This window comes from Podarcis gaigeae (assembly GCF_964106915.1).
Source record: "Podarcis gaigeae genome assembly, chromosome: 10".
Lineage (NCBI taxonomy): Eukaryota > Metazoa > Chordata > Lepidosauria > Squamata > Lacertidae > Podarcis > Podarcis gaigeae.
The window spans coordinates 23,206,638-23,232,075 of record NC_139686.1 but is presented as its reverse complement, the minus strand read 5'-3'; the positions used below and the strand labels follow the sequence as shown (position 1 = coordinate 23,232,075).

The 25,438-nt window shown below is 41.5% G+C and overlaps 1 protein-coding gene across 7 annotated transcripts in view; it reads left to right on the top strand.

Annotated features, from left to right (window-relative positions):
- HIPK2 (homeodomain interacting protein kinase 2) overlaps positions 1-25,438 on the top strand; it is a 166,983-nt gene that overhangs the window by 51,474 nt on the left and 90,071 nt on the right. For all 7 annotated transcript variants that reach the window (XM_083699995.1, XM_083699998.1, XM_083699999.1 and 4 more), the window contains exon 2: positions 4,437-5,529. In XM_083699995.1, the coding sequence (XP_083556121.1) occupies positions 4,437-5,529 (1,093 nt within the window). The remainder of the gene's footprint in view (positions 1-4,436; positions 5,530-25,438) is intronic.

Below are 25,438 nucleotides of genomic sequence, written 5' to 3'. Positions count from 1 at the left end.
GAGAGCCTGACCTGCTGGTGGCCAGGAGACCCAAAACCTGAGTCTTTTGCATTGTCCCACAATATTTCCTACCCTTTCTCCCTGCTTTTAGTAAAAGACTTGGGGGTGGCATTTTGCTTCCAGGGTATGTGGGTGACTTGCCAAGTACGCTGCCAGTGAGTCTCCCCAGGCACTCGCCATCTTAAGTTGCCCAGAGGCACTCTAAATATTTATGCAAATTTGTGTTGCGGGCCTGGGCTCCGAATCCTCTTAAGTACCTAAAAATGGACCTGAAGTCATTTGCAAAGCAGAAGAACTAGTCAAGGGGAATGCAGAGTTAGTGTCAAGCTTTGTGTAAGATAGCCACATGAAGAGCGGGCAAAGGTTTTCATTTCCAGCACGTATGGCATCACCAGCTATTTTTGTCTTGAGTTGACTACCTTGCTTTGCAAATGCACCTTAATTTGGATCTGACACCCCTAGCTGACCTCATCCAGGGACTCCTATGGAGAGAAAATGGGAATTGCATGTGACCTCTGCTAGGGTTTTGAAGTTGAGACATCGGAGATAAAATATGAGCACAGTATCGTTACTACTTCTCAGTTGCCCGAAGGCATTTCTGCATTGCAACAAATCTGCCTGACAAGGCTATTCTGAGTGCACTTTAACATTAATTTAACTTGTGTCATTTGCTTCATACGTTCTCCAAAGCTGTACCTTTGTATGATCTGTGGATGTTTAAAGGCATCATGTTGTACAGCAAGCATGGTCTGCAATGTGGTAGAAGAAGTGAATGGGGCTGGGTGGAGAGAAGGGAGATTTCTCTCTCTCTTTTTTGTGCTCTGGAAATATGGGATGCCAATGAAGTTGATTGATAGCAGGTTCAGGGCTGAAAAAGCAGTTCTTCACATAATACAGTATGTACAGGTAACTTACAACTTGCGCACATTTAACTTGTGCACATTCAGCTTTATGTGCTTGGCAATTAAAAATAATAATTAAAAGGGGGCGGAAAGTTTCCTGCTTGGCAGGGGGTTGGACTCGATGGCCCTTGTGGTCTCTTCCAACTCTATGATTCTATGATACTATGAAAGGAGGCAGGCCTTGGGGCGGGGGCCTTTGGCAATCCCACCTGTGTTTTACTATACACAAATTTGGCTTTACACGCCACCTCTGGAATGTAACCATATCCATGTGCTTGTCTGTACTTAAATGAATGAATTTAATTGTTCCTTAATTATTATTCTAGTTAAGTTGCAATCTTGCAGCACATTTCTGTAAGCACTGTTAAATCATATATTGTCTCTTTTCTGAGTGACTATGATTTGTTTTTCCCCTATTTGCCAGATTTTTAACTACAGATGCTCTCTCTGCAGTGGCACTCTGGTTAAACTTCCGATGTCGGACATTCACACGTTTTTAGCTTTTAGTTGCGTAACAGAAAATATTTATTGGTGTTGACATCTTAAATCCTGTTGACATTTTGAATCACTTTCCACCATTTTCCAAACCTATGATCTGTTATTTCATGAATTGCTTTCAGTAACCGTATCCCAGTATTTATAAAAATTATTCGGCAACCCCACTCTTCATTGTAAATTATTAGCATCAATCACAGCAGGATTTCGTTTTAAAAGATTATTCAATTCCTGTGGTATCATCTACCATCTATAAAGAATTTAAATTGGGTTTCCTCTCAATTTCAGTTTGAATTTTATCAGCCTCCATACTCCTGATTTTCACTATACCAAGCTTGGCAATTTTAAACATGCAAATAGGGAAAAGCAAAACAGAAAGGATTGGGCTATTGCTGGGACCTCCAATGGCATCACAATACCCTTAGTACACCCACAACTCCCTGCCCCTTCCAGTTTTTTGTTTTTTGTTTAATTAGAAGGGATTTGGGGGTGGTTTTTAGAAGTTTCCTTTTTCAGTTGTTTGGGAGAGGTTTGCAAGGTTTTGGAATGCTACACTGAGTTTTTGTTGTTTGTGAGGGTTGACTTTTTTTAGGGTGTAGGTGTTCTGCCTGTTGTTTTGGGAAGGAAATTTGCAGTCCCATTTTTCATCTGTGAAATGTGCATTTTATGGTTCCCATAAAGGTTCCCTAGATTCTCAAATATGCTTTCAGGCCCATAAAAGGTTGGAGACCACTAGTAAATGACTGTTAGTTCTGTTTTGATAAAAAATTTAATGTAGTTCCTAGGGAGGCAGGGTATTGGATTCAACGTATTTTGTTTGGGGTGATGTCAGATGATTACAAAAATTTCTCTGTGGTGTTTTGAGTAGGGAATGGTTGATTCACACGTGCAAGCAAATCACTTGATAGGTGAGGAACATACTTGTGCATGTGAACTCACCACCTCTAAGCACCCAATCAAGATTTTTCAATAGCTGAAAGAATATTTCCCTGTTTAAGGAATTCTGACAGTCCTCAGAATAAGAGTGTAGAATGAATGTTGTGTGGCATCTGTCCGATAAATAACAATGATATGCAGATTACATTATTTACATGCCAGTGAACTATGCAAATTTGGAGGAAGTCTAGCTTATTGTGTATTTTCAGTGTGACTTTCTTTGTTGAACACATTTTCAACGTTGGGCATAGGCCAACCATCAGGAGTGATTTCAATTTTCATTCAGGGAATGGCAAAACATTTTGTGTGTGTTTGTGTGTGCATTCATAAAGGTCAAAATTGTCCAATTTTCAGTACGTTTATAGATAACTTGTAGCAAAGCAGTGTGTTTTAAGAACATTTGTCATAGTTATATTTTTATGCCTCACAAGTGAATTCTCAAAAGAGGTCATTCACCTCTTTATTTAAAAGCAGAGGGAAGCCTTCCACAACCTGCTGTTCTCCAGACATTTTGGACTACAATTCCCATAAGCCCCAGCGAGCATGAGTGTGCTAGCTGGGGCTGATGGGAACTGTAGTCCAAAATGTCTGTTGGGCTCTGTGTGGTGGAGGCTGGCATACATACACAGTACGTAGTGCTGTTGAACTTTTGAATACAGCGCCAATTTATTGCTCAGGAAGCTGGCCGCAAATAGAGCAGCACTCTGGAGAAATAATCATATATAGGAGTGAGACTGCCCCTCTCCCCGTTTTTCTTGAACAGTAAGAATGTAAAGACACGCCAGTGGAAGCATCTGCTAGCTTCATATCTGATATGGAAGATGCTTTCTGTCAGAAATTTGTGTTGAATTTTCCCAGCAGTACCCAGGCCTAGCAATTTACGTAGCACTGTTTTATGTAACTAATATTCCTCTTTACCCATCTTTTCAAATTACTGACTGCTAGTATTGACAATTCTGCTCAGACAGCTTTGAGTGAAGTCAACCAAAACCAAGTTACATCAGTTGTATGACTCCTGAATTCTCATGTAATTGGGATGATGAGACCAGCTGCATGACCTATGCCTTCTAACCCATGTTTTCCCTAATGGGGCAAGTGGCTGTTTTCAGGGGAAGGGAGGGATTTATGTCCAGGAAATGCCCCAAAGAAGAAAGAGTTAAACCCCTCTCTTCACATTGCTGCAGATTTGATATATACCGTATTTTTCCGTCTATAAGACATCCCCGTGTATAAGACGACCCCCAATTTTAAATTTTAAAAAATTGGGGGGAAATATAGTCTTATACACGGAAAAATACGGTATATATTTTAGGACCCACCTTTTTCTCTGGGCTTTAATATGTTTTAAATTTAATATTGTCTTTTTAAATGGCTGTAACCCATCCTGGGGCATTACAGTGAAGGGTGGGTATGGAATCAAATTAATAATAATAATAATAATAATAATAATAATAATAATAATAATACAAGAGAAATGATACAGTCATGATTCTCTGATGTCTCATCTAGCTTGGTCCTTACACTTAATCAAATCATTATTCTTGTTCATTCTTCCTGTTTGTGTACAGAGACATCTTTACAGGAATCCTTAATTTCACAGTTGTTGTCCTTCTGCACAGATTTACATTTTGTAGCTTTCAGTGCAGATAGGCTGTCTTATGAGAAGCATTTGCTTACACTACTAGGTAGTAGAAAAGCTTTAGTTTCACCCTGTTCTCAGTTGAAAACAAATATAACATGCCACGGGGTCTTTTCAGTTGTGTCACCCACTTTCTGGAACACTCGTCTTAAGAAACTTTTGTAAACCGCTTTGAGATTTTTTTTTGCAATCAAGCAGGGTATAATTTTCTGTGAAATAAATAAATAATCTTAAATGACTCTCACCATTAAAAAGCTTATGTATTTGTGGACTTTTGCTAAACATTGTGTTGTTTTTTGCATTCAAAAGACTGGTCTTTTTAAAAAGGTTTTTAAAAACTGAATTTTTGATGTTTTAAAACTCTTGTATGTTTTCTTGAATGCCGTGGGTGTAAGAGGGACCTATAAGTATTGTTACGGCTAACTGTTTTAACACTTTTGCTTTCTTCTTGTGTTGCGGTGCAGGTATGGCCTCACATGTGCAAGTTTTCTCCCCTCACACCCTTCAATCAAGTGCCTTCTGTAGCGTGAAGAAACTGAAAGTGGAACCAAGTTCTAACTGGGATATGACTGGGTACGGCACACATAGCAAAGTCTACAGTCAAAGCAAGAACGTGCAGTCCTCTCAAGCCGCCGCCGCCATCAACGCCTCTCTCCAGATCCCCAACCCCAGCATCCCTTACGAACAGACCATCATCTTCCCAGCCAGCACGGGGCACATTGTGGTGACATCCGCCAACAGCACCTCCGGTGTGGTTGCAGTATCTGGGCAAGCGTTAGGTGGACCACACAACCTGATGCGTCGAAGCACTGTGAGCCTTTTGGACACCTACCAAAAATGTGGACTTAAGCGCAAGAGTGAGGAAATTGAGAACACAAGCAGCGTGCAGATTATCGAAGAGCACCCACCAATGATTCAGAACAATGCCAGTGGGGCTACGGTAGCCACCACAACCACATCCACGGCCACATCCAAAAACAGTGGCTCCAACAGTGAAGGGGATTACCAGCTGGTACAACATGAAGTGCTTTGTTCCATGACCAACACGTACGAAGTGTTGGAATTTTTGGGCCGTGGAACCTTTGGGCAAGTGGTCAAATGCTGGAAACGTGGCACCAATGAAATTGTGGCCATCAAGATCCTTAAAAACCATCCATCTTATGCCCGGCAAGGTCAAATTGAAGTGAGCATCCTGGCCCGGTTAAGCACGGAAAGCGCAGATGATTACAACTTTGTCCGAGCCTATGAATGTTTCCAGCACAAGAACCACACCTGCCTGGTCTTTGAAATGTTGGAACAGAACCTTTATGATTTCTTAAAGCAAAACAAGTTCAGCCCATTGCCCCTTAAATACATTCGACCAATTCTGCAGCAGGTAGCCACGGCCCTAATGAAATTGAAAAGCCTGGGCTTGATTCATGCAGACCTCAAGCCAGAGAACATCATGCTGGTGGATCCATCTCGGCAGCCATACAGGGTCAAGGTCATCGACTTTGGTTCTGCGAGTCATGTGTCAAAGGCTGTGTGCTCGACTTACCTTCAGTCCAGATACTACAGGTAAGTGACCTGAGTCAAATAAAAACATCAGGATAAGTGGAGCCTGTGGCGCAATGGGTCAGTGTGTTTGGCTCTTAACCAGAAGGTTGGTGGTTTGAGCCCAGCCAGGGATGGCTGTGTGCAGGATTTCTGCATTGCAGGGGGTTGGACTAGATGGTCCTTGGGATCCCTTCAAACTCTGCAATTGTATGGCTGTGATTCTATTCCATAAAGGCATTTGCTGTGATACTATAGAAAGTACTGAAATCAACCCGAGATCAGGAGGAATCCTATTGGCCCTTTGAGTCACCTGATACCACTGACTTGATAGATGCAATACCACTTTCTTGCCACCTGCCATGGTGGCACTATAGCGTGTCAGAGCTGGCCATTAGTTCCATTGTCTAGCATGTTCTCCTATGATAATGCAGATAATAAGAAGGTTGGATCCCACTGCAAGTCCCCTTCCTGTTGCCTTATGCCAAGATGTTTCTTGTCACGTGATGTTTTGCAGGCTCCTACTGCGATAATATTTTGCATGTCAAGGGCTTTCTGTTATTTTTGCTGCAGTAGACTTTACATGGTTACGCTATTGGAGGTAATCAGCGACATAATTCTTGATTGACGTGATTCCTTATGCTGATGGATTTGATCAAAATACGCTGTGCGAGTTACCAGTGTGGCTCGTATGTTAAATGCAACAGATGTTTTGCCTTTAAAATTGCAGGTAACATTTGGCACTTATGAAAGACTCTTTTACAGGATGCACAGAGGATCAGCAGCGCTGCTTCTCCTTGTCTCTTAAAATGCAGATTTCAGACACTAGAGGGGGGAACCTAATCAGGGCTGGAGAAGAGTTAATTTCCAGAATGTGGAAGTTTGACAGTGTAGCATTGCAGCAGCTGATTTTTATCTGTATGTCCTTTTGTTCTGAGAAGGAGAAAACAACAATGCTGCTTTCTTTTCTTAGAAAAGGTTTATTAAATAAAACATTCAACAGTCCTATCCTTTAAGGCAGACATGTTTTTGCTGCAAATACACGAAAGCTTTAAGGCTTTTAATTTGCTGGCTGGATGGGATGGGATGGGGGGGAGAGAGGGAATCCATGATAATTGGAGCATTTTCCTACTGCATTACCTATGATGGTGCAGAGCCAGCCCATGTAGACCTGGGATGGGCATCCATAGGCAACAGAAATGAAAAGGGTGGAAGTGTTTGGTTTTCTGAGAGGAAGGGAGTGTTTTGTAATGTGTCTGGGAAATGCATAATGGTTACTGTGTCTTGGATTTTGAAATGATGTGTGAAGGCAGCCAGTTTTCAGATCATCAGACTCAGTTTAACTAATCCTTCTCTCTTTATGGGGAAGAAGAAAAGGAGCTGGGGTTTGTTGCCACAGTAGGGGGTTTCTGACAAAGTCATGAGGAAAATTAATATTGCTGCCTCTGAGGGTGGCAGTGGAGGGGAGTGTAAGGGGGATCTGGTGAAACAACGCTCCATTCTTTGGCGGAGATAGATACCTTTAGGCGAGAGGCAATTTGCAACGCTGAAAAAAATTGAAAACAAAATAATTTGTTTTACACTGGTTTTTGTTGCCAGGCCATTAGGAAGATGGATGGGGTAGTATTAGGAAAACATAAACTGCAAATGACTGTGATTAAAAAAATGAAACTTCCCAACAACCAATCCTGTTAGATGAGAAAATGGTCATTCATATATATATGAATGTAGCTTGAGATACTTAAATCCCTGCTTGACAGAATCTTGGAGAAAATGGTAATCTTGATTTTGAAGTGGCAAAAGGCATGAACTTGCAAGGATGGATTTGTCTCTGCAGCTTCGATATCAATACCGCATGTAGTTTGCTTGGTGGTGAGGAAGAACCATTGAATTTTAACCATCACAGACAGACTCTTTGCATCACTTGAAGTTTGTTCCCACCAATAGAGAGGCTGGCTGGCATTCAATGAGCCTTAGCATTCACCCTAAGTATTTTAATTAACAGGCGCTCCACTGTGGCATGAATGCTTGATGCCTCGTTGCTAGCCCATTCTGGCCGTCAAGATGGTGTAATTAGAGCAGGGAGGACAAGGCAGGGCAATCATCTGGTGGTGTAGGAACAAGCTTTCCCCGCCACCTCCTCTGTCACTGTTGGCCACTGCCAAGGGAAAGGGTCACGACTCAAATGTCCCTGTACTACGTGGCATGTTATGAACGTGAACTTTTTGCCCTCTCAAGTTACTGTACTCAGATGTAGCTTGCCTGTAAGGGACTGCACCAGGACTTGCTTAAAATTAGCCATTCACATTTTTGTGCCGCGTTTGTGACAGACTAAGGATGTCTACGCATTGCCAGCTTAATGTGCAGCGAGGTGGTTCTTTTTCTGAGTTTGGATCAAAGCTTTTTGGGGGGAGAATGCATCAAAATGCAGTGTTTCTCAAGAAACAACAGGATAGATATAGGATATGGATTGTGATCAACATCTTATGTATACTTCCCAAACCAGCAGTGCAAGTGTACCGAATGCAGAATAAAAGGGAATGTGTACACAGCCTAAGGATCTCTCTTGGGTTCCCTACCCCTGAGTTAAATTATCTTTGGTAGCAGGGATTGGGGAAATGTCAGTGATAAACAAGGCAGTTGTGGGTTGAAAGCTTGGAACCAAGAGTCTGTGCTCAGGTGCCACAGTGGATATGCTTGATCTAGAAACCTTTACAGTACTCGCAGGACAGGGGGAACCAGTGACTAGGCAGGGTGGGGCAGGTTATTCTGGACTGTAGCAGACGCAGATGTAGGGGAGCATGACCAATTCAGTTGCACTTGGGCACGGAGCCTTGGGAGCGCTGCAACTGTTATGTACAACGGAAGGCAAGAGGCAAGGGTGCCAAAATTTGGTGTAGCACAAGGCACCACTAAAATCTGATACCGCAAGGTCCACCACTGACTGTAGGAACACTTCACAACCCAGGGAACATCCTCAGCTTGCAGTTCGTGACTCGCCCTGTAGGGTAGCAGGATATACATCTGTGGTTTCCCAAGCCACGGTACCTTCTGACAGAAATACTTCTCCCTAAAACCTCAGATAGATGGATGGTATTTTCTGCAGTCCTCAGTTACGTTACATGGGCTAGTGGAGCCATTTACACAACAGGGACTGGGATTGAAGCATAATGCTGTGGAAGGACCATGCCTTAGAAGACTGAGTACAACATTTGCATGCAGAAGACATTGGGTTCCATCCCTGGCATCCTTTAAAAAGATCAGTAGGAGGTGAGATAGGAAAGACCTCCATCCTGAGGCTCTGTTGCCAGTCTAGCATCCCAGGGCTAGATAGATAGATAGACTGACCTGGTATAAGGCAACTCCATGTGTTCCTCGTGTGACCTTGTGCTGCTTAGTTTGCTCAAGCGGTTTATTTTAGAAAAAGCCTGTCTGCTTCCCTGATTTTGTTATTGAACTTACGAATATGAAGTCAAGGTCATGTAGAGTTCTTCCATGGAAAGCATTTCCATAATCCCTTTTATAAAACCAGCATCTTATTGCAACCAGATGGGTATACAGACTTTGCAGATGTGTTCTTGGTTGCAGAATGTAAGCATGCCTCAAATGGCCTGGGTTCTTTTGTGTGTCTCAGTCCAAACAGTTTGACCACAGCATATTGTTATTTTCAGCCAAAAGCCCTTGGGGACAGGCAGAGAAGCCGCTTCCTAATGAGCATATTGTATTAATTCAGTGAAACACAAAGATTGCTTCACCTGTATGGATGGACGAACCTGTCACTCTCTCGGTTTCTTGCTTTTCTAGTCTTGAATTCAGTTTGCCCCGCTTCTCCATCAGCTTTGTTTGTTTTTGTTGTCTAGTCCTCATGAAAATTAATGTTTCAGAACCCATTTGTCCCAATACAATAGACACATTTTTTGCAAGCAATGCTTCTCAATAGTATAGATTTTAATTCACACCTTCTCCTATTAGACACATTTCCGTACACTTATTTCGTTCGCTTGGAGAAATGCATCGCAATGTTTGGAGAATTTTGAAGGATAACTGCATTTCACTTTACATATTGTTTAAAGTAGTGCAAATTAGGTAGGCTTGTATCAAAAGATGAACTAAACTGAACTTTCTCCCCATCTCCTAGTCTTGTGTCATGGTAGGGAAACGATTGTCAACATTCTGCCAGGCAGAGATGGGGAGAAATGGATTTCTGGCTCCCAAAGCAAACAGAGCTCCAGACACATCCTAGGGCCTTGCCGTTGCCATTTTTTAGCCCAGCTGCTACCAGTAACTCTACATTTTTCTCTTTGTTCTTTGGTGCTCAAGTTATTTGCATTTTTAAAGGGCTGTCAGTTTCTTACAGTTCATAATTTCCAGCTGCTTATCTTCCACACCTGAAGTCACGGCCATTCCACTTAGTGGCATGCCATCGGTTCATGTGGAATATATTAGAATTTCCAATGTGGCCGAACTGTGACTATTTATTTATTTGCACGATCTCTGTTCTGTGCCAACAGCAATGTCCTTTAGACAGTTAACAGATATACTATATATTAAAACCCACAGAATTAAAGAATTATAAGTTCAGGTGAGAAAATAAGCAGCAGGAGATAATGAACTTCTAGAAAAAGAGTCTTTCTTTCTTTCTTTCTTTCTTTCTTTCTTTCTTTCTTTCTTTCTTTCTTTCTTATGCCTCAACAAATGAAAAAGGAAGAAAGCAAGCAGGGTGCATGCCCTTTTTTTTCTAGGCATCAATAATGTCTTCCTGAAAGCGTCATCAGCTCTTTATGTTTCTTGGTGATTTTCCAGTGAAGCAGGTGCGTTACCTTTCAAGCTTCAGAGCAAATGCATATTCAAGAATGTTCCTGCTGAAACTGGGAACTCTGGCTCCTTCCTTTCCCACTTCAATCCATTCATCTCTCTTGCCATGTGATCCTCAAAGCACACACCTTAATTTATTTTAGTCTCAGTATGTAAAATGGGAGCAGGGCTGGCCTTAGACATTTTTCCTCCTCTCACTTAAAGCATTAGAAAGTTCAGTTGCTGCTGTTTTTAAAAAAAACGGGGTCTGGAGCCAAAAAGGAGCAAGAAACAAAAATGTATGTGTTCTGCAATCAGCTTCCTGCAGTGACTATTTCAAGATGCTACAGAGGAAAGCCATCTCTGATTGTGGGAAGGAGGTGATGCTTCCGTTCTCCTTTCCACTGTAGTGCATAGCCTACATAGCTAGTATACTGCCAATCTGTACTTTCAATTCTCTTTTCAGACCTATGTTTAATTCTTAGGGGGGACTAGGGCTCGAGGGTGGAGTCTCAAACTGTGCAGTGTTCTAGGTCACCCAATAAGTAAAGTAAAAACACATTATTACAGTGGTACCTCGGGTTACAGACGCTTCGGGTTACAGACTCCGCTAACCCAGAAATAATACCTCGGGTTAAGAACTTTGCTTCAGGATGAGAACAGAAATCGCGCAGCGGTGGCATGGTGGCAGCGGGAGGCCCCATTAGCTAAGTGGTGCTTCAGGTTAAGAACAGGTTAAGAACAGACCTTCAGAACAAATTAAGTTCTTAACCCGAGGTACCACTGTATTGTTATTACAGTGGTACCTCGGGTTACATATGCTTCAGGTTACAGACTCCGCTAACCCAGAAATGGTACCTCGGGTTAAGAACTTTGCTTCAGGATGAGAACAGAAATCGTGCTCTGGCGGCATGGCAGCAGCGGGAGGCCCCATTAGCAAAAGTGGTACCTCAGGTTAAGGATGGACCTCCAGAATGAATTAAGTTCTTAACCCGAGATAGCACTGTATTTTAAAGAGGGGATGGGATAGGATGCTAGGGGTTTGGAGCCTCTGGGCCATTCCTTAACAACACCCTTCACTGTATGTAAATAGGCATTTTCTCTATATTTGGAGGCCAAGAGGCTACAGAGTATTCTGCTGTGGTAGAAAATCTGTAGTGTATTTGTGGGCTTGGAACTTCATGGCACTGCACCTTGCCAAATGAGTGGAGCTGGGTTGTAAATGGAGGATTCTGAACAAGTGCAGGTAAATGGCTTGAACAAGAGCTTCATTAATACTTAAAAAAATAGAAAGGTTCAGGTTTCGGGAACTGTTCAGCCCATGATTCAGCACCTGTAAGTTTCTGCCACATTTCCTGCTCTCACTGCACCTGCAGTGTTCCAAATTAACCACAGATGGACTGGCAGAGGCTTAATGGAAGCCAACTGGCAAGGAGAAGCTGACAGGTACCGAGTGCCACCCACAAGACCCTGGGGTTTCAGACTCAACCACTCCCATTCACTGCAGTGGGGCAGCTCAAAGTCCCCTAGAAATGAATGGAGGGTGCTCAGCTTAAGCGCTGCCATGATAGGAGATTGCCCAGGGGGCAGTGTGGTGTCGTGGTTAGAGCGTTGGACTTGGAGCATGGATACCCAGCTTTAAAACCCTACATAGCCGCAAAAATTGGAGACCTTAGACCCGTCTGTGTAGTGGGCAGGGGGATATGCACTGGGATGGTGGGAGCAGACCTCGTGTGTGTGCACGTGCTCCCCCCGCCAAATGGATATACATTCACGTGTTCAGGCAAATAAATGCCTTTTGTCTGCATGTATGTTCACACCAATGATACCTGGAAACTTGTTTTCAAAGAGACTGTATTTTTAGTAGTCCAAATTCTGGACTCTACATGAATTGTATTACAGAAGATAAGCAACCTTTCACTGGGAAAGGTTTAATTCTTAATTTATTTAGGGAGCTTACTGCAAGAATGCTTGAGGACTTTTTGAAAAATGTGTCAGCTCATAATTAGTTTTTAGCAAGGAAGTACACTCGAGTACCACCCCTTTCCATTGCTTCAGTTCTAGATGCTTTTTAAAATGCAGATTACATTGCCTCCTGTGTCAGCTCTGCAGTGGTGTTTGATGAATCCAGACTCTATCCACTTGTCTTTACATGCTCGCCTTTAAATGCTCCCCACTTGTCTAGGAGGAGAAATTAGCAGTTTTGTCAAACGCCAAGGGGCTGAGGGATTTTTAGAGCAGAGCTCAGTTGCTAGATGTGGCTTTTGGCTGTATTACAGGATTTGCAGTTCCTTTCACCAACCACCTGTGATGTTGGTGTGGCAAATAAGAAATTAGTTAATGTGTAGGGATTTGGACCCACTGTTTCTGTTTACTCTTTAAGATGCAAATCCATTGGCAGAGTCAACCTCAGGGCATGGCAGCGTTAGGGGCTGTGAGAACAGGCCCCATTCTTCAACTGGAAAAAAAGAACATGGCCCAAACAAGAAAAACAAACCCCTAATATAGTCGTAACAATCCATTCGACTTTCAAAACGTTCAGAAACCAAACCGTGGCTTTTGATTGGCTGCAGGGAGCTCCTGCAGCCAATTGGAAGCTGCGGAAGCCCCGTCGGCTTCCAAAAATAGTTTGCAAACTGGAACAGTTACTTCGGAGTTTGCGGCGTTCAGAAGCCAAAACATTCGAGAACTAAGCTGTTCGAAAACCAAGGTGCAACTGTAAATGTCAAAAGGCTCAATCAAACGTTTTAACCATCTTTTTCTTTACACACATTTTCTTTCAGGTTTCCGATTTTAACATACCAGAGCAGTGTGGCTTAGAACACATTTCCCTTTAACTCTTGCGATAATTCTAGTCTAGCTAGGCATGCCCAGCCACTTGGAAGCCGGTTGCCTTTGGTGGTGAGGCGCGGTGGTTTGAACAGTTTGTAGAGAAGCAAGCAGAACATAAATTATTGAAGGCAACCCAGTAGTCTTTCTTTGCGTTCTTCCCTTGCTTTATTACATTTTTAGCTTACTCACTTGACCTGCCCTTTTTCACAAAGCCAGATAACATACAGATATGTGGAGAATCTTTCCAATCGCTCTCAGCCTGCCTTCTCCTGGAGCTATCAATAAGAGCCTTGACATGACAAGCTGAGAGTGTGAAGGGAAAAGAAACACATGATTGTGTATGACCTGATGTATGAAATGAAACGTTACAAGAGCTTCAGGAGAAGCAGGCTGTGCCTCTTAGAGTGCCTGGCTCTGTGAACCAATTAGTTTCTAAGGTGCCCCTGCACTTTTTATCTTTTCTTTCCCCGTCAGGAAAGAGATCGGCGGCTAAATCTTCGGCAAGTAAAACACTCAAAAAGAACGTCTCCACCACAGAGTTTAAGGATAACTAATCTCTGAAACTATATAGTATGTACTGAATTGCATGTTGCTATAGTAGGCCTGTCCTGAGGTGATGACATTAATTAAGGCAGTGGTTGTATACCCACTTAGCTAAGTGGGATTTGTGTCTGAGCAGACATATATAGAGATGTGCTGTGAGCCATAAACATTTCAGTGCAACTAGGAACTAGTGGTGGGGGAAGAAAATCCACTCAGTTCACGTTTAAAGGAAAGCTTACCTAATTCACACTTTCTGAAACAATAAACGAACCAAACCACAGCAGTTCTTTGAAACCTGCACTTCTCTGAATTTTGCAATGCAGTTTTCCAGTCAAGTCATAGGTAAAGGTAAAGGGACCCCTGACCGTTAGGTCCAGTCGTGGAAGACTCTGGGGTTGCAGCACTCATCTTGCTTTACTGGCCGAGGGAGCCAGCGTACAGCTTCCAGGTCATGTGGCCAGCATGACTAAGCCACTTCTGGCGAACCAGAGCAGCGCACGGAAACGCCATTTACCTTCCCGCTGGAGCGGTACCTATTTATCTACTTGCACTTTGACATGCTTTTGAACTGCTAGGTTGGCAGGAGCAGGGACCGAGCAACGGGAGCTCACCCTGTCCAAGTCATATGTACAAAAATGCAAATGCTAGCATAAAATGTGCAGAAAATGCATATATTATTGAAAACAGCATATAAAAATGCATTCTGTTAGCAGCGTTCAAAACTTCCATTGTTCTAGGCGCATTTCATTAGGCGGAATTTCATTAGCGAGAGCAGTTTCTGAGCTCTGGGCACAGTACTGTGCCTAAGATTTCAGATTAAGACTGCAGAGTGGAAGGAAAGGAGGACCTTTTTCTGCCTCCCCACTTCCAGCTACTCTCTGAAGACTGGAGAAGAGGGTGTATGCAGGGGAAGGACTAGACCAAGTGAAAAATGAGCATAATATTTTGACTGCTGTTCATTCATTTTCAGCTTTGTATTCTTGTTATAAAAAAGTGTGCCTAGACATTCCATTGTTGCACCCATAACCTAGGCTTAAGGTGCCATATAGTTTCTAGCTTTCATATCTCAGTTTCTAACACTCTGTTAGGGAACAGTGCTTTCCAGAAATGTGTATATTAGGCAAAAATGCATAGAAACATACATACGTTAGGAGAAATTCACACAAAATGAGGATGAATTTTCATGAGGACTTTTTTTAAAAAAAAAGCAAATTGGTATAAAGTGTACTTAAGATTGGAAAGTGAGAAACCAAGAAAAGCCGAAAATTGTAAGATTTGCCCATCCCTACTGGGAACCAAAAGATGACAGGAAATTGCAGATCAACTGTGAATTTGGGGGTGAAGCTAACTAGGGTGCCCAGCTGGGTGGGGAGGACCTGGCATGGTTGGAGGTGCAGATGTGAGAATAGTGTAAATAGTAGATAATAAACGTATACACAGAGGGTAAATATGTTCAGATATGCAGTAGTCAGTAGTCATCAATACCCCAGACTTTTAAGTCTTACTTCTCTCCTATGCATTTGCATCTTGGGTTTTTTTGAGGGAAAATGGGTCTTTAAGCAAACACAAACACAACACAGCCCTCTCTCCCACCATTCCTCTTGATCACCCCGTTCTGTTAGTTCATTACTTCTGGGGGATTAAGAAGATTGAGCCAAGAGGAAAATGTCATGTTCCACTGTGTTTCCCTGTGAAATTAACAGAGACAAATAAAAATGGAAAGGTAAACTGACACAGTCCCACATTATACAAAACTCAGAAGTGAGTGATGAAGCACAGCATTATTTCAACAAAGGAACATGTTGATGACACTGAGCCTCTATATTTATTTACTTTTAATCCTAAGAGATGTTTTCTCCTAGTCGCTAAAATGTACAGTTTATTATTTCCAACAGAACACTGGTTATCTTTTCTGTCAGGCTAAATGTATACTATTCAGAATGATGTTACCACCTAGCAAAGTATTCCTGAATATTTATTTAACCATCCTGCTTAGGAATAAATAATGTCCAGTTGGGGTGGGCAGGGGAGAAATTCACTGCTAGTACTAGATTTTACTCTTATACAAATTTTCTTTTTCATTAGTAATATTAATGTGGCATTATTTAGAATTATCATTGGCTGTTTATGTAGTGTATCCATACTCATAGCACTTTGCACAGAACAGACTTTAAGGTTTTTTTTTAAGTCATGACATCTGGCTCCCAGCTGGATCTGTTGTGTTAACCTGTGCAGAATTGATTTCAGTTTTGTGGTCATAGGAAAGCACTATGGAAATAAAAAGAGGTAGAAACATTTAAAAAAGGGTATAGGTGCATGATGATTTCTCAGCAATCAGGTGCCATAGGCATGAGTCCCAAAAGTATATTTTATCACTAGATTGCTCACTTCTTGATGGCTTCAGATTAAAAGTGCTGAGCCAGAATAAAAGTATGCCTCCACTCTCCACCCAGCATGCATTTTCAGTTTCTTTGCCCTTTTTCTAATCTTAATTTTCTTTGCCTGACCTTTACCCCACCTTCTTCTCTTTTTTCTCCTCAGAACTTCCCCTGATTCATTATCAGAATTAGCATTTTTACTAGCACTAAATCTTTTTGTGTTAGATTGTTAGATATTAATTAAGTGTGATTTGGTTAGTGGATTAGATTTCATTGTAATATTGGATTTGTGTCACAATGTACTTCTTGAATTGCTGATTTTGTTTCGTTTTAATTTGTTGACGTTTTTGTAACTATGCTCAAATATGTTGTTGTATTTTGATGCTAAGGGAACAGGGTGGCGCTGTGGTCTAAACCACTGAGCCTCTTGGGCTTTCCAATCAGAAGTTCGGTGCTTCAAATCTGCTCGACGGGGTCTGCTCCTGTTGCTGTGTCCCAGCTTCTGCTAATCTAGCAATTCAAAAGCACATCAGTGCAAGCAGATAAATAGGTACCGTTGCGGTGGGAAGGTAAATGGCGTTTCCGTGCGCTCTGGCTTCCATCATGGTGTCCCTTTGCGCCAGAAGCAGTTTAGTCATGCTGGCCACATGACCCGGAAAGCTTTCTGTGGACAAAAGCCGGCACCCTCAGCCTGAAACGAGGTGAGCACCGCACCCCATAGTCACCTTTGACTGGACTTAACCAGACAGGGGCCCTTTACCTTTACCTATATTTTGATATTTATTTGATGCATATTGGGAACCGTTTGGGCACAAGCCATGTTGGAAAAGTGGAAGATGAATAAACTCGTTACAACCTAACCTTTCTCCCATTTCCCCAGATGTCCTCATGGGGACATCTTCAAATAAGGCCTATGTACATAAAATTGAGGGACGCGGGTGGTGCTGTGGGTTAAACCACAGAGCCTAGGACTTGCCGATCAGAAGGTCGGCGATTCGAATCCCCACGACGGGGTGAGCTCCCGTTGCTCAGTCCCTGCTCCTGCCAACCTAGCAGTTTGAAAGCATGTCAAAGTGCAAGTAGATAAATAGGTACCGCTCTGGCGGGAAGGTAAACAGTGTTTCCGTGTACTGCTCTGGTTCGCCAGAAGCGGCTTAGTCATGCTGGCCACATGACCCGGAAGCTGTACACCAGCTTCCTCGGCCAGTGAAGTGAGATGAGCGCCGCAACCCCAGAGTCGGCCACGCCTGGACCTAACGGTCAGCGTCCCTTTACCTTTTTACATAAAATTGAATGTGCACAGGCCAATTTTGCACAGTTGATTTCCCAGATAACATCCAGTAATTAACTCCATGATCCCAGCCTACATACCTTGGATTTTACAAGCATCGCCGCCCTGCAAAGACATTAGGAATGGGGCAGAAGCAGCAGCAGGTGGGCAGGGAGAAACAAGCCTGTACTCACTCCCTTCCATGTGTATGAATCTGATTGAAGAGCAGTGTCATCCTGGTCCATCCCACTGTGTTTGAGGTGACATGGTGGTACGAAAGCTCAGCCTGTAGTATTTGATCCATTCATATATACTCACATATACAAATCATCACTTGACGCTGCAGACATCAAATCGATGAGCATTCATGTGTTAACACATCATGGCCTCGCCTGGTGCTTATTAAGGAACTGGAACTGTTGCTGTTGTTTGTTATGTTTTCCTCTAATGCACTGATCGTGAAGACTGCACACATTGGCTTTATGATGATTGTGCTGTACCCCAAAATAGATACTTGCATCACCATTCACACATTACGTCTAACATGACATTCTCAGCCTAGGAGGATGCATATCGCTACTCCCGCAGTCCACACATATCAGCAGGGTATGTTATCTCAGGAGAAAGGGAAGGGTCATACATCTTACTAATATGACTGCATTTTGTTTTCTGATTTCACTTTTCTAACAGACATTTCGAGATATATATTGCCAAGTTTCACTGGCTGGGTTATTATTTATTGAATTGAACTGAACTGAACTGAATTTATATACCACCCTATACCCAGAGGTCTCAGGGCGGTTCACGGAACAATAAATATTTGCTTGTTATAAATATTTGTTGTTGTGAATATTTGCTTGGGCTTCTTTGCTTTAAACATAATGGGTGGCAACGATTATGGAACCGGCATAAGCTGTGCTGCAAGACTTTGCCCACCAAAAATCACTTGGCTTCCCCTCACTTCCAGCTTCAGGGTACACACTGCATGCTTCTTATTCGTTAGCAGCCTTGCGTCAAACCAGAAATTCAGGTAGCTGCCCTCCACATCACTTTTCAAAACCTTCTGTCTATAGATCAATACAATATGTCCAAAAGAGAAGTCACCAAAGAGTAATAGTACTCTTACTTTTATATAATTTGTTATGCAGCTGCCTTTGCAATAGCAGAAGGAAAGTCCCTGACCGCTTATATATTGTCTATATATTTGTTTAGTTTGCAGAATGGCAAAACAGATAGGGCTTCTGTTCACAAGCCTCTTTTTCTTCCTGTATTATGTCCATGTCATACTGTGTTTCTGTGTGCATGCACATTTGTGTGCGTGTTTACATTGAATGAGAGTCAAATGCTTGAGTAGGGTGGGTATATTCAGTTCTGCATCTCTGATCTACATATCTTGGCTAGGATTGAGAGACAAACATTTCTGGGAAATACAAATCACTGCGGATCTGGGGCAAAGTTTGGATTCCATGGAAGTGCCTAGAATTGCAGTGACATTGCTACTCAAATTATGTCACCCTCTGACTCTGGCTGAATTTAGCCAAATCATTCACTCTCCCCATGCCTTTCAACAGTAGGTAAAGGGTAACTCAAGCACTGGAGAAAGCTGTGGGTATCTGGGCAACAAAGCTCTGGTTTCCATATGACAATGGATGATTATTTCTTTCTTTATATTATTTATATCCCATGCCTTTAGTACAAAATACAGTCCCAGGGAAGCAAAATTGAAATAAATAAATCGGGAACATCTGGCATTGACTTAACAATTTTAATGTTGCATTTAGAAAAGAAGCTAACAACACATTTTCAAGCAAATCAGCTGCATGCCAGTCACTTTTTCTTTCTTTAGAAGTCTGGAAAATACAGGATCAGGCACTCTTTCAAAACATCCAGTATAACTGATTTATATTTAAGAAATCATTTTGACTTTTTAAAAATTGCTCTGACTCTGATAAACGGATTTCTAAATAACTTGAATATTCCCAAATTTAGTAAATCAGATTTGGTGAAATTAAAAGTACCAATAATGCTTGATGAGTTAAGAATAACAATTAGGAATTCAAAAGATGGGAAACCACCAGGAACAGATGGACTTCTTGGATAACTTTATAAGGTATTTCTTAATGAAATAGAACAACTACTATTTTGTACTGTTCATGATGCTATCTGTTTAAAGAAATTATTCCAGTGACTTAGATAATCGCTAAAAGACCAAACAGTATCACTGGGGAATATATGGATATAGATTAAACGAGATTTATAAAGGAGAGAAAAATACAAAGAGTTTAATTGATATAAAACATGAATTCAGTGAAAGTAAGCAACTACGTGCATTATTATTTCTGGATCGTAGCACCATAGAATTGTAGAATTGGAAAGGACCACTAGTTCAACCCCCTGGATTTTAGGAATCTTTTTTGCCCAATGTGGGGCTCAAACCCCCAACCCTGGGAATAAGAGTCTGTGCTCTTATTGACTGACATATCCCAAAAGCATTTGACTGGGTTGAATAGCTACATCTATTTAAAACAGAATATTTTAATATGGAGGTAAAAGCTGGATCAAGCTTCTATATTCATTGCCTACCGTGCACATATTGGCAAGCAGACAGTTAGAAGATAGGTTCTGTTTCTCTAGCAGGACTAGACAGGGATGGCCCTCTTAGCACTTCTTTTGTTGGCCATACTATAGAATCTGTAGCTAGACCTGTAAGAGGAAAGGAAAGGTTAATATTCAAAGAACACGGTATGGATATTGCATATGAAAATGCTATTGTATAGTAATGATATAGTATTGATCTCTCTCCTATATATATAAATATATATAAATAAAATGACTGAATATGGGCATATTTCGGGATATAAATAAATCTGAATGGATAGGGAACAACTTCACAAGTGATATCTTCTGTGAACCGCCTTGATATTCTGTGAACCTCCCTGAGACCCCCAGGTATAGAGTGCTATGTAAATTCTAATAATAATAATAATAATAATAATAATAATAATAATAATAATAATGTAATGAAATAACTTGTATACATAACAAAGATTCCACAAACAAAACAAAAGCACTGTGAGATACTTAGGGGTCTGGATAATGAATAATTTAACTGAAATAGTAACAATTAATAATGAGAAAATATATAAGGAAGTTGGATTTGGAAAGATGGTTGTTTATATATCACAGATAGGGGGAATGTTAGTTATCAAAATGAGTTTCTATTAATAAAGTATGTCCAGATTTATCACCTTTAACTTCACTGTTTTCTAATGAATGTTTAAATAATGGGTTGGGCATAACCAGAGATTTCATAGAATCGAAAAATGCATGATTAGACAATATAAAAAATCAATTATACCTTTGAAGAAGCTACAGGGTTTATGGGGGAACAAGGCCTCTTCTGTTTCAGTGCTTTCTTTGTCAAATTAGGGACACAGTTGCTTCTCTCATGAGAAAGAATAAAATATTTAAAAAATAAAATGAATGCAAAATGGTATTTACGTTTAATAAAGATAAAGGAATTATAAGCAAATTAGAACATATAATTTCAATGAAAGAACAAAGGGCTAGTTCTTTTGTAAGAAATTGGGAGAGGCATTGGGCAAGAAACTAATAATGATTATTGGATTTGGCTAGGGGACCACATTGCATCCTGGCTGATTTCAGCTGACCTAAAGGAAAATTTTATTTTTTAATGTCAGTTGTATCTTACACCATATAAGCTGAATCTGAAATATAAAATAGGACAAGATAAGTGTTGATGGGGGGGAAAGCAGAGTAGCTTTTATGCATATAATTCGGGACTGTCTCTTTTTGGAATACAGTGTGTAATGCCCTTACAGAAATGTTATATTATTATATATCTCAAGGACCTAAGATTGCTTTGCTTAGATATTTAAAGGCATACTTTCAGAAATTTGAAGGTGGCAATTTATATATTAACAGCTGCAAAAATAACTGTAGCTGTAAATTGGGGGAAAAGTACTGTGCCATCTTCCATTTAGTGGATTGAAAAAACGTGGTCCCTACTGGTAATGATTAAATTGATGTACTATAAGAGAATACAGGTTAATCAGCCAGATAGTTATTTGGGAAAATAGGCTATGTTTTAATGTTTTGCAATAACAAATATCAAGGCAAATATCAAGGCAGTACAACCATATGATGCTTTCAGTTTATGATAACCGCCGCCCCTCTCTCTGTGTGTGAAGTTCAGGTACTATTGTATTAAACAAATTATTTTGCTCTGTTATTCTTCGCTCTTATTTTGCTCTGTTATCCTTTGTCTCTGCAAGCAGAATACTGGTAGTTTTATCAGGAATCCATACAGCTATAAGAACTGTACAAACCCAGCAGAGTTTGTTGTCTTGGGAGAAGAGGAAGGGTCATAAATCTTATTAGTACGATTGCATGTGTTGTTTGATTTCATTGGCTGACGCACAAACCTTTTGCTTTTTTATATAAGGTTTATAGAGCTTCACTAGATAAGTTATAAAAAAATTCTGTATACAGTATACATAAGTGTGCTTCACAGTAGCCTTTTTCAGATGAAATGCAGCATTGAGTGAACATATAGGACGATGGGAGTCGCAAATTGCATGGTCTTGACCCACACTATGTGTTCAACTGAAGGTCAGGACAGAATTTATGTTTGCCCAGTTCTGCGCATGTAAGGATTTGTTTGTGCAATCAGGAACCTTGAAGAATCAGGGTTCAACTTACAAATGTATTGCCATACGACTGGATTCTGTGCATGACAAAGGCTCTTCCCCAAGCTTTACAAGCTGTTGCTGGATACTCTCTTGTCAAGATCTATAGTGGTGCAAAGCAGTAGCAAGGGGTTTTGGCACTCCTAAAACTTGAAGGTTGTATGCAAACCATCAAGCTGATGAACCTACCAACCTGTGCTGTTCTTATGCAGAGGAGGAAGCTTACTGCTGCAGAGCCATCATGGGAAATTATATTGCAAGAATTGTTCTTTGAGAGTGCTCTAGTAATCAGCTGTGTGCATATGTTGGTAGGGAGGGGAAGGAGCAGATTTTATTTCATGTGCAATGAAATGGTCATTCACTTATGATACACACTCAAGAGAGGGGAGCAGGTTTTTGTGCTGGATGAGTAGCATTTGCAAATTACCCGTACATCAGAGATGTGGGTCAATTCTCCACTATGTCCCTAGGCTTCATGGGCAGCCCCAGATGACCACTATAATATTGAGGACATTGGATAAAGTCCCAGAAAAAAACAAACAGCAATGCATACCAGTTTGGTTCAGGAAAGCAGTGTGTTAGCTGTTCTGAACACCAAATGGACATGCTTTCTACCCAGCAGCAAAGCTAAAGGTGGTGGTGGGGTTTGGGGGGGGGGGAGTTAATTAGTAGCAGCAGGTAACTTTTGTTACCATCCAGAAATGAAGTTGCCAATTTGAGAATTCCAAGGAGAAGAACAAAATGGCTTGATGGCATGTGGAGGAACATGTTCTAGAACAACAAAATGGAGTAGAAGGAGTATGGAGAGCAGCACAAAACGATGTGCTCACTTTTCAGCGCTTGTCAGGAGTCAAGTCCAAGCTGATTCTGAACCTCTGACTTGAGCAAATTTAGGATTCAGATTGTGTGTGTGCCCCTACACGCATGCAGTCTATAAGAGACAGATCCCATTTCCTGGCATGTAGCTGTCCCTGGAAAAAAGCCTAGCCTTGTTAGAATGTTTTTAGATGTTTTTGTGTGAGGACAGACTACTTAGTTCAGGGGCATGTGGCACAAGAGTTTAGGTCCGGACTACTCTTGAATGATTTCTCCTAATGAGTCCCTTCTTCTTTGCAGCCGACCAATAAGATTTCCACCATTTGAAGATTCATAAGTGCTGAGTTTTGTGTGATGAAAGCCAGAATGTCAACAAGGCAGATGTGGATGTGGGTGGTGACAACTGATGTTTTGGGGTATCATTCTTTATTTCCCCCCTGTGAGCTTTACACACAAACATAGCTCTTCCCCCCCCCACCGCCCCACTTTTGTGGGTGAAAACTTTATTTTTAAACCTCATATTATAGTCACAAGATTCTGGGAGCTGGAACTTCAAGAGGGAGGCAAAACCACCAATCTCGTATCATGAGACTAAGCAAAACCAGGCTAGTTAGAAGCCCTGTAGCTGGCAGGCAGGCAGGCATCAGATGACAATGGTGCTTTGTTTGCTGCTGACCAGTGATGTGGGGGGGAATGGTTCTGTGTTCCATTAGCAGTCCCTAGAGCCAATTGCTTCTAAGCACTCCCTTTTTATAATCTAAACATGACACAGGAGATGCCTGGGATACATGCGTGATGATTTCTCAACTTGCCAGTGCAGGGCAAGGAAAACGGACAAGCTTGTAACCTTTAAAAGAAATAGGGAAAGGGTAAAATCAAGTGCTATGTACCATTATATGGAAACACAGGGCCTGACGTGCTTCTAAAGTACGTACTGGAAAGCAGACTTGTTAAATAAAAAGATTGCAAGCTGTGATTACCGTAAGAGAAGCAGAATGCATAGCAAGAGCAGGATGTGGGAAATACCAGCTCATTATTACTGTGACAGAAGCAGTAACAAAATAAAACACAAAAGGATGAAGTAAGCAGGGATTCCCCATGGTGCAAGGCAATGATGAGAAATGGCTGGAATCTGTTTGTTTTGGGAGAAGCACATAATCTGACTGGGTTTGCTAAGAGCTAGGGTTCATCAAGGGTAGGGTTGCCATCCGTTCATAATTTTTATAGGACGCTGACTATTTCAAGAACTCTGTCCGTTAAAAGAGAGGAGGAGAAAAACATTTTGTGCTGCAGAATTGCCTGCTTTGTTTGTGTGAAGGTAGAATATGCAAACATTAAAATGAGCTGTCTTCGGTTTCAGAAAAGCATAATTTTGGAAAGAGGGCAAGTTCCCAGAAGGAACACAAAGTTACAGTAAATAATATTTCAAAAAAGAAGAAAAGAAAACAACGCTACTTGTTTTCTAGAAATAGCCAGAAAATTTAAAAACATGCCTTGTTTTGTAGAGCTATAATGAATCATGTTATTTTGACATTGACAGAAAAACAAAGTTGCCAAGTAAACTAGGAAGAGATTACAATGACCAGACATACTGATCTGTTTTTCAGCTCCATGGTTAATCATTACACAGCCTTAAAAGCAGTGGGCAAAGATCCATGATTCCACTGGTGGGATAATAATTCCCTTGATACCCAGTATGGTTGGACTGTCCATAATTTTCCAGGTTAAAGGGATAAATGGCTTTTTACAAAATTGGCGATGCCATGAAACCCGAAAGGCAGCACTGTGTATTGTTTACTGTAAAAGAGAGAGAATTATAAGGAAATTAGGCAGGAGCACCTCAGAATTCTCCTTTTATGACGGTAATGAGATTTCCCCCTTACCAAAGCAGGCCTAATAACTTCCTTCAAGTGGCTCCGGAAGGCAGTGCTTATCAAATGAAACAAACGTGGCCTGACAGCAACTCGGTGGAGAAGAGAGGGAGGCTGACAGACAGGCAGGCAGAGAGAGCATTATCAGACTCTCCTTCAATAGGTTTGCATAAATGACGTGTGATTGCAACCACTGTACACAAACCTGCCAAGTGTGTGCATATGTATGTGGTGGTGGTGGTGTGTGTGTGGCTGCGAACTCTCTGGTATTCTGAGGGGACTTTTCTGTTCCTGCCTTAACTCACCGTAAAATGACAATGATTCAAGAAATAATGGTTTTTGTTTCTTGTTTTAAGCAAGAGAAGGAAAACAGGAACCTAATTCTGAGACTAGACACTGGCAGCTGTGTGAGGAGACGTGCCACAGGAAGGTGAATTTCCTGAACTGAGGTGGAGGTCAGGTTGTGGGAAGGAGAAGGGCAAACACGAACTAAACTTCCCCAAGAAGATTTCCTATTAAGCAAAAAACGTGCGCTTTCCAGGAAATTGAGCTACCCGGCAGCCACTCGAGCAGAAGGAGCGCTTCGGGGGGGAAAGGAGGGCGGTGGGGAGCAGAGTAGAGTGATCTGTGCTCTGGAAAGACTTGAAGAATAACTCTCACTGCTCAGTATTTCCCCAGCACGTTCACATCCTGCATTCTGTACCTTGGGCTGCAAGCTGG